This window comes from Chenopodium album, chromosome 7 (genome assembly GCF_948465745.1).
Source record: "Chenopodium album chromosome 7, dcCheAlbu1.1, whole genome shotgun sequence".
NCBI lineage: Eukaryota > Viridiplantae > Streptophyta > Magnoliopsida > Caryophyllales > Amaranthaceae > Chenopodium > Chenopodium album.
The window spans coordinates 57203416-57213320 of record NC_137840.1 but is presented as its reverse complement, the minus strand read 5'-3'; the positions used below and the strand labels follow the sequence as shown (position 1 = coordinate 57213320).

General features: G+C 33.8%; 1 protein-coding gene across 1 annotated transcript; it reads left to right on the top strand.

The window, feature by feature from the left end:
• Positions 1-2251: 2251 nt before the first annotated feature.
• On the top strand, positions 2252-4061 carry LOC145640354 (protein FAR-RED IMPAIRED RESPONSE 1-like). Its single transcript, XM_081691647.1, has 3 exons — positions 2252-2532; positions 3033-3653; positions 3863-4061. The coding sequence occupies exons 1-3, from the start codon at positions 2252-2254 to the stop codon at positions 4059-4061; spliced, it is 1101 nt and encodes a 366-aa protein (XP_081547773.1).
• Positions 4062-9905: the final 5844 nt, after the last annotated feature.

The window sequence follows — 9905 nt, the reverse complement described above, 5'->3', positions numbered from 1 at the left end:
AAGAAATTAGATGAGATATGTAATAATGTGCCACATGGAATTACCAGTAGTAACTGGGTTAAGTTGGTGAATATTGGGATTCGGATTACGGGAAAGTAAGGACAACATTTAGCTTACTATTTAGGAAAACTCTTAGCCCTGCACCGTGCTGGGCCAAGCACACATTAAATTGAGTAAACAATTAGTTGTGGATCCTGCTTGTTGTATTGGAGTGCACTGTATACGGAGTATATGTATTGCTATACCTGTATTCAAATACGTGGGTTTTTTTATTCCCGTTGACAAATAGTGTCCCCGTTCACAGAACAATTACTTCGCAAATTTAATCTCAGGTCCAATTTCAACTCAGGTCCTTCTCCTCTCTTCCTTTCGCCTCTTTCTTCCACTTATAGTGAAGAGTATGACTTCAAATACCAACTCAGCTATGCCTTGAAATTCCTATTCATCTAGGAATTCGTAATTGGGTTGCAAATGTAGATTGAGATTGTGGATTTTCTGTGTTTAATTGGGCGAATTAAGGATTTGGGCGAATTTAGGGTTAGTGTAATCTTGTTTGGGAATTTCGAAACTTGTTTGCGAATTTCGGGTTTTTGCGAATTTCGAGTGTTGGAGTTGTTGAATCAAAGCCTTCTTCCTTTACATTGTAAGTGTAGTTAAATTGCATTTCTATTTTTGGTTAATGTCGAATCAATTGGATGAAGCAATGGCATTGAATTTGTGTATAGTAAATGCCTGGTAATGTGTGTGAACTGAGTATTTTTTAATATAGGTGTAATTGTACGAGTATATTTAGTTTAATCCTTCAACTGATTATCCAAATATTGCTAATCTAATACTCATTCATTGGTATGTTGTGTACTATATATGTGATGAATGCATGATTTGTACCATTTGGTGGCTATGTTGAATCATATGATTTGTGCGTGTTTGTTATTTGTATGTTGATGATGGTTGAAAGCCATTTTTTCCAGGCAACGATATACACAATTATACTTGGTATGTTAAGGCTATAATCTAGGCCTAACTTCCTACAATTAAGGGGAAGATTCTAAACAATGAGCATATTTAAGTATTAAACAATTGAGTTTTGTGTTTCAACTTAAATAATGTATATAACCTTGGAATCTTGGATATTTACTTGTCTTTCTTAAGCATTGTCTATTGAGCATGTTTCTGGTAATTTAAAAAGGGTAATCAAGAATGGAGGTTGGAATGTACAAGGTTTATGCAAACAAAACACATGACATTATATAACCTTTGGTAATATGTGATTTTTTCCCCATTAGAACTTTTCACTATGAAGCAAATGGAGTACACATGGTTTATGCAAAAAGAGTTGGATAAAATGTCATTATGTGCCGCTTCCATAAAACATTTTGAAATTATAGGCATATAATACTTAAATGATGCTGGTATACCTCCCACTGCCACTCAACATATGTTTGCCTTAGTGTTAGCTTCAGCTGCATTACATTCTGCAGAGACTAGTTGCAAATCCACATAATTGAATACTACCATGTATCCGAGTCTCCCTTTCAGCTACATTACATTCTTATTTATGGTTTTTAAAAATTGTTGTGAACTTATTATAAAAATTTGTGGCTTACAGTTTTTTGAATATAATTGTAAATAGGTGTAAATGACAGTTGGTGGTGGTGAGTGTCTTGATTATGATCAACAAATGGAGGAGATGGTGGAGTATGATGATTTAATGGATAAGATGGTGGAGTATGATGAATTAATGGATGAGAAAGTGGAGTATGATCAACAAATGGATGAGATTATTGCATTGGGGAGTGGTGACACTGGAAGTTATTGCACTCTAGATAAGAAGGAGGAGAATTCTGATGTTCAGAAAATGGTGAACATGGACTGTGTGAGGGTGGATCCCCCTGAGGTGGGAATGATTTTTAATTCATGGCAAGAAGCTGATGTTTATTACAATGCATATGGGAAGCAAGAAGGATTTGGGGTAATGCTTGCTCAAAGTGCTTATAAGTGGGTAGATGGAGTGAAGGTAAAACGTGCCACAACCTGGAAATGTGACTGTGCTGGTAAACCAGATTCTAGAAGGAGGATTGGTGGAAAGAGAGTGCCAAGGGAGTTAGAAGGTGAACTTGTGGCAACCAAAAATTCGAAAAAATGCGGTTGTGGTGCGAAGGTGTAAGCAGGGTTGTTGGAGAATGGAAGATGGGAGCTGAAGAATGTAGTTTTGAAGCATACTAACCATAATCCCACCCCATTTAAAGCAATGTTTGTGGCAAAGTACAGGTTGGATGAGTTGGAGAAAGTGTCATTTGTCAAGCGTAGGCTTCAATTTGGTGATGATGTCGGTATTAGCACTTCAACAATGCATAATATGATTGCTGCCGAGAAGAATGGCTTAGAAAATATGCCATTTACTAAGAGAGACTTGCACAATTTGAGGGCTATGGAGAAGAAATTGAAATTCAAAGATGGTGATGCCAATGCAATGATGAATTATTTTAAAATGATGCAAAACAACAACAAGAATTTTTATCACATGCAGCGGTTGGATTAGAATAGGGTTCTACAGGATGTTTTATGGCTAGATCCTAGGAACCGGGCTGCTTTTGATGATTTTGGTGACGTTGTGTGTTTCGATACGACCTTCCTCACAAATAAATATAATTTACCGTTTGCGAATTTTGTTAGTGTTAACCATCATGGGCAGACTACATTGCTTGGTTGTGCACTAATATCGCGGGAAACCACTGAAACCTTCAAGTGAGTTATAACTTTGTGATTCATTTACCTTTGCAAATATATGCCCCTACTATTGTTTTCTTTTTAAGTCCTGCTGTTGTTATGGTCTTTACATATTTACCTTTGCAAATATATGTCCTGCTGTGATTCATTTACCTTACTAATTCAATTATTTGGCTAATCTATTACATGTGTTAACTTATATTCATTCATAAACCGGATTTGTTTTATTTGGATTTGTCTGATCTATTGCATGTGTTTGCTAATATATGGTACTTATTGCATGTGTAATGTTTAATATATAGGTGGGTGTTTTCAACGTGGTTAGATGCAGTTGGGGGCACTCCTCCCATGGCTATTCTGACATATCAAGATCCAGCCATGCGAAAAGCATTGAAAGATGTTATGCCGCAAACTAGGCATAGATGGTGTCTTTGGCATATCACTGACAAATTTGGTTCTAAGTTAGGGAAGTGTAAAGGGTATATAGATTTCAAAGAGGTGCTCAAAAATATCATTTATGATAGTTTGATTATGGAAGAATTTAAGTTGAGGTGGAAAGAGTTTATAGCCACCTATAATTTGGAGAGTAACATGTGGCTTGCTGTTTTGTATTCAGAGCGGGAAATGTGGATACCAGCGGCCATGAAGCACATGTTTTGGGCTGGAATGAAGACCATCCAAAGGTCAGAAAGTATTCATAATTTTTTTGATGAATTTTATGACAGAAATACCGGACCGCGTGATTTTGCTGAGAAATATGTGAGGGCTATGGAGCATCGGAGGGAAGCAGGGAGGTTGGCAGACAGTAATTTGGCTTTGTATCTTCGAGGACTAATAACATATTTCAAGATTGAAGAGACGTACAAGAATGTATACACAGATGCAAAATTCATGGAGGTGCAACGTGAGTGTAAGAGATTACTGTATTGTAATTGTAGTAGCTTGCAAGAGCTTGGGGATGGCTGCTATGAGCACCTAATTACATATAGAGTCTATGTCTGGAATGAATTTGAAAAAAAAAAAAAGAAAAGCCTGTGTCAAGGTGGCGAGTTTACCGGGTTTTGTACAATGCAATAAGTGAGGAAGTGGAATGTGAATGCAAGATGTTCGAATGCAATTGGATTCTTTGCAGGCATTGCATCAATGCTCTAGAAATACAGAAAGTTCCTAATGTGCCACAGAAGTACATCTTGGATTGGCGGCGTAAAGATATTTACCGCAAGCATACTAGAGTCAAAGTTGCGTACCATGACATATCTAAGACTGCAGATGTAGTTCGATTTGACAAGATTAACTTTGTATTTGAGGCCATTTCATTTCTTGCAAGTTAGAAGGACGAAGCTTTAGCCATGGTCATTGCAGGCTTACGAGACTTAGAGCTGAAGGTTAAGGAGATTGTGAAACCTGCACTTCCCTTGAGCAATGTTGGTGAAGTCATGACAGATAACACACCCCACAACAGAAACAAGGCAATGGTATGCCATATTGTCTTCGCCACTCCTTCTTCTGTTGGTAGGAGCGCCATAGGGGGTTATGGTGGTGCGGGAACTGATGGCCTTGATCTTACAATTGCGGATGAATCACAACAAACTGGTCTTGGAGTTGGCACTAAGGATCCACCTTCAAATAGGGGTCCTGGTTGTGTTAGAGCTTCAAAGTTTATGACCACCTTTGAAGAAGTGTGTAGACAGAAGGAGGCAAGGAGGAAATACTATGAAGAAAAGCAACGTCGAAAAGATAGAGCTAAGAAAAAGGAACAAGTTGAAAGTGTACAGTTGACTGAAGAAGCTGTTGCAAGGCAGATAGACTTCGATCACAGCTTGGGACAACAACAGGTATAAGTGCTAGTATCTTGAATCACTTCATGTGTAGTTAACAACTTCTGTTTTGAATAAATATGAGCTTTGATTTAATACCGTTTTGTATTTTTAGTTCAGTGGAGACACTGTTGGAAATCTATTGAATCAACAAGCTACAGGAGAAGTTGGAGAAGTTGGACTTTCGTTTACGGCTAATGGTGATTGCCAACAAGATTTGGATGATATGTATGTTGATGATAAGCTCATCCAGCGTAATGGGGTTCATTGGGGTTGACTGTTCATTCTTTGATGTATTGGGCAATTCGATTTTTGTATCTGTAGTAGTACTAAAATACTTTGGAATACTTTGTCTAATTATTATTTGGGCTTTTGGATTGTTGTAGTAGTAGTACTTTAGTATTCACATATTGAGTTTTCTGTTTTATTTGAATAGTTTGTCTAATTAGTATTAGGGCTTTTGCACTGGGCTTTAGTAGTAGTTTTCACATAATAACTTGTTTTTCTTTATCCTATTGTCTACTTTGAATTGTATCTTAGTTTTAAGCATATAATTATAAGAATGTGGTTAAAATATATTTTGAGGTTTCATTATATAAATTTGGCCTTTTGGCCTTTGATTTAGGTGACTTCTAATTACTTGGATGGAGTAATTGGAGTAATTATACAAAATTTTAAAATTTGTTTTACAAAATTTTATTATATATACAAAATTTGTTTTACAAATTTTGAAACAACAATATCATCTCACAAATTCCAACTACTAGTCAACTACGAATAGGTTGCGATTTGTCTAATTTCCATATCGTATAAATATACTTTGAATTTTAAATAACTCTAAGTGTTAAGTATCATGTAATCACCAAATCATGTAATTGGTACACTACCTTTAATTAACACTTTTCAAACTATCATATAATCATCAAATCATGTTATTGGTACACTACCTTTAATGACACTTTTCAAACTATCATATAATCATCAAGTCATGTAACCTTATTATTGGACTAAGCTAAATATATTTGTTTCTATGAAATTATTATTTGGTTGTCCTAAGCTAATATTATTGTACAAATAATATTAGCATCATATATATTTGTACACTTTGGTTATTAACTCTTTACTATCAATCTATCGGTTTATTAAACAATTATATAAATATTAAATCATTGACAACAAACTTATTGATTGACCATCACTCACAATTAAATAACAACTATCAAAAGACCAAATATTATACTAAGCTAATATGTTTGTTTTACCTAATAGTTATTGGTATGAAAATTTAAATTTTCTATGGATTTAAATTAAACTAAATATAATTCACACAACTTTAAACATAATTTCAATTAAACATAATTAAATCCCCACAACATACGAATACTTAAAACATACAAATTGTTCAACAACACCTAAGAGCCAGTTAAAAGATTACAACCCAAATTAATAATTATTCTTAACTAAAAAATAAAAACATAGTTCATACGAAAAACCAAATTAAACATGACGACATAATCAGCATTTAATAGCTTAGCCCCTCGCAACCTGAAACCTACTCCTGCTCCTCCTCCGTACGAGCCGAGCATTTAGCAGCAGTGCCCGACGACCCAGCTCCATTCCCACCTTCCACCTTCACCTGTAGTACATAAGGGTTTTTAATTAATTATATGAATGCAATATTACATAATATATACAATTATTAACTAAATTTAATAATAGTAGTTATTGCTCACTTACTTTGACTGAACCCACATCAAGCAACTCGCAAGTTCCCCCAAAGTTGAACAATGTTTCACAATTTACTAGATTTGCATCCCACGGAACAATAACACCTGATGCTAGCCCTCCTCCCGAGAGACATGCCTCTTCAAAATTCGTATTCATGAATTTTTTATAGAGACGAGTCCAATTCTTCATGGTTGCTCGTGTCTCAAGGAGTATTATAACTCCGGGTTCGTGTTTCTCAACCAAAGATTGGAAATTTACCATGAAAGATGGTCTAGACACATCCCTAACATTCCATACGACAATTGGAGTTCCTATGGGGAGGGAGGGACAATCTTTTCAATTGTTGGTGTTAACCTCGTACCATAAAATCTAGATGCAGGGGCCTCATCTACAATGTGGCTAGTGAGTACGGCAAAGTCGACTGTGGTAAACATTTCATGGACATGGTAAACAACAAGTGCATCACTTCCAAAACCTATTTTTAACTCAGTGGGATTCGGTTTTCTCGGGCGATAAATTGGACATTTCAAATTCACAACAGGTAAAGGGTCAACGATCTTTTTCGGAATGGGTGGAACAACCTTAGAGACCGTCTCCATTTTAGAATAATCAAAAGAGATAATTTTTGAATTAAAAGTGGAGGGATCTGATATAATACCATACATGTCATAATAGTTAGGAAGGTGCGCCGGACGCATGGTGCCATCCTCCTTGATCATCTGGAGGCCATGATAACAGTCAGGCCACAGTTTCAACGGATCCCTTATCAACGCCCTTACGTCATCATCATCAAGATACTGGACATGGTACGGCTCCTTCTTCACAATTCCGTAGAGAACATTGTTGAAATCCATCTCACTCTTTTTTGTGGTGTTGGGTTCTAGAAAATATATCTCAGATTGAGCATCAAGAGGAATGCATCCCTTAGGATATTTGGGTTTGGAGAGAGGATAGCGACTTGCCATTGGGATGTTAGTGTTTGTGTGAATTTGCTTATGTTTGGTTCTGTAATTCATTTACAAAAAGGGAAGACAGTATTTATAGTAAAGGTGCTAATTAGGTAAACATGTTATGACGAATTTTAGGTAAATAACACCCACTTAAGGTAAACATCACCATATCATTACAGTAGGTAAAAGACAACCTATGTCAGTTACTAATTCTTCCCAAAGGTACTACGAAACCATAACTGCCAGTAAAAACCAATGTATTGATATTTTATGTAACCAAATATGAGTGTATAAATATCATAATGTATTTATGTGACATTATTTATAAACTTTATTGAATGACAACATATTTGCAAGACTAAACTATATATTAAGATACATATGATCATCTATATTACATCAATAAATACAATGACGTTTAATCTACAATATTGTAATGTAATACAATCTTATAGAAGACATTATCATATCAATAACTTAATTTATATTGTCATTTACTTATAATAAATTGTCGAACATAATATCTGTATGAAATCAATATATATATTAATAAATTGTGCAAAAGTACAAATCATCTAGGCTAATCTATAATGCTTTGTGAAGCATATTCCCAAACATTGTGCTTCACAACCTAATATTACTCATTTCTAACATAAAATAGAAGCAACATTATTACGAGATTAAGGTGAAGGGAATAGATTATCGAAATTTGGTTGAATGAATTTTAACTGAAACTACCCATTATCAGAATTTTAATGAATTATTATTCTTGATAACATATTTGTAAATCGATTTATGCACAATTACGGCTTAATCGTAAAAATTACTCTTCATACAAAGAATTCGTCATAAACATAAACATGATCATGGTGTAGTAAAAATTACTCTTCAAAAATTAAGTTGCATGTATTAAATTACTAGTTACCTGATCATGGTGTAGTAATATATAACCTCATACAACCATACACATAATATCTTTTGATTATCTTATCCAATTATATGTCAATCACTCAATTTTTATTGTCATTCATCTATAACATCTTGTCAGCTAAGCGTTATCTTTAATAGTGAGTATAATTGACATATATTTATAACAATTGACAATATAATTGTAACTATTGACCGTATATTGTCAAAATTGTGGTACATATATAATATCTTCGCACATACCATACAACATAAATTATATTTTTTTATAAGTTATCTTGTCATTATTGATATTTAATTGTCAATCATATTATTGTAAAAGTTTCAAATTTGTGAAATTCACTTTGAAAGTACTCATCTTATGTTTGACATATAAAATTTCCTATATCAGAGTTTAATTAATGCCTTTTTAACCAAAAAAAAAAATTATTCATTTGTAAAACTACTACTCCCTCCGTCCCCTAAAGAACGACCCATTTGGCCTAATTTTAGTCCCAAAAAGAATCATCATGTTGTAGTAAAAACACCCACCAATTAGCATCAATATTTGTGCAATATTAGCATCCCCATATATATAACTCCTTTAAGAACTCCATAATTATGAGTAAACTAGTACTTCAATGTTGCATGAGTGTCACAATAACATGTTTGTAAATAGATTCAAAGACATACTTAGATTACTTTGATCATAATTATTACTTCCGCGGCCTATAATGCCATAAACTAAATGCCATAAACTTTGATCCTAAATTAATATCTTAGCCATTTGATCCTACAATTAATAGCCTAGCCATTGATCCTAAAATTTCATTGGACTATTTTTACATAATTTATATTATTTATTTAGGATATTTTTGTTGTCATTTAATTATAGTAAATTGTCAATCAAATTATGTAACACAATACAGTGACTTGTCATATCAAGAAATATTAAAAATCTAATTTAGATTATTTTACCATAACCGAGAAATATGACCAACTTTAATGATAAATTGTTGAATCAAATTTCTAATTAAGTACCATACTGGTGAATGACAGAAAAAGATTCAAACTTGATACTTTAATTTTCAGTTGGTGAAATGACAAGTCACTGCTAAGGTAAATGGTTATGTTAAATAGACCATAGTCGAGTGTCTACAAATAGCTGTACGTAATATATTAGAAATTATAATTACAAAATCATTCATTAAAAAAATGTCGTCATTTTAAACAGTTTTACTATATTATAGTATAGCATAATTTATGCATATGTAATTAATTTGTCTAATCTAGTGAGCCCAAAATTTTTTCTCTCTAAGCGGGTGAGCCCAAATTTAATTAATTTCTAAGCTTGTGAGCCCCAATAGGTCTATGGTAGACCCTGGTCCATCTAAAATAGGTGGACCACTAGCCCAAATACCAGAATCCATCATCACAAACACATTACAAATAAAGCGGCCCAACCTCTCCTTTCTTTTTTTCCACTCCAACAACACTCTGACATAATAAATTATGAACTTATAGCCATCAACACAAACACTACAAAAAATTCCCGTTTCTCTCTCCTCTGAAAATTCAAGCATAGCCATGGATGAAAAGCAAGAAAACAATGCAGAAAGCTAAATAAAATTTCTGAACTTATACTTTCTTTAAATTTCTTTGAATTTGCAATTACTCGTTCGTAGTTGTTATAATTTGTTAAAATTTCATTCGTAGTTTTTGTAAATTGGGTATAATTTTTGAACAATTTTCATATTTTTTAGGGACCCAAATT

Excerpts from the sequence above, each read along its gene's own strand:
- LOC145640354 (XM_081691647.1), top strand. The coding sequence starts at position 2,252 with ATGTTTGTGGCAAAGTACAGGTTGGATGAGTTGGAGAAAGTGTCATTT. Across the intron at positions 2,533-3,032 it reads AATTTTTATCACATGCAGCG|GTGGGTGTTTTCAACGTGGT; the intron begins GTTGGATTAGAA and ends TTTAATATATAG. Across the intron at positions 3,654-3,862 it reads CGTGAGTGTAAGAGATTACT|GCATTGCATCAATGCTCTAG; the intron begins GTATTGTAATTG and ends GATTCTTTGCAG.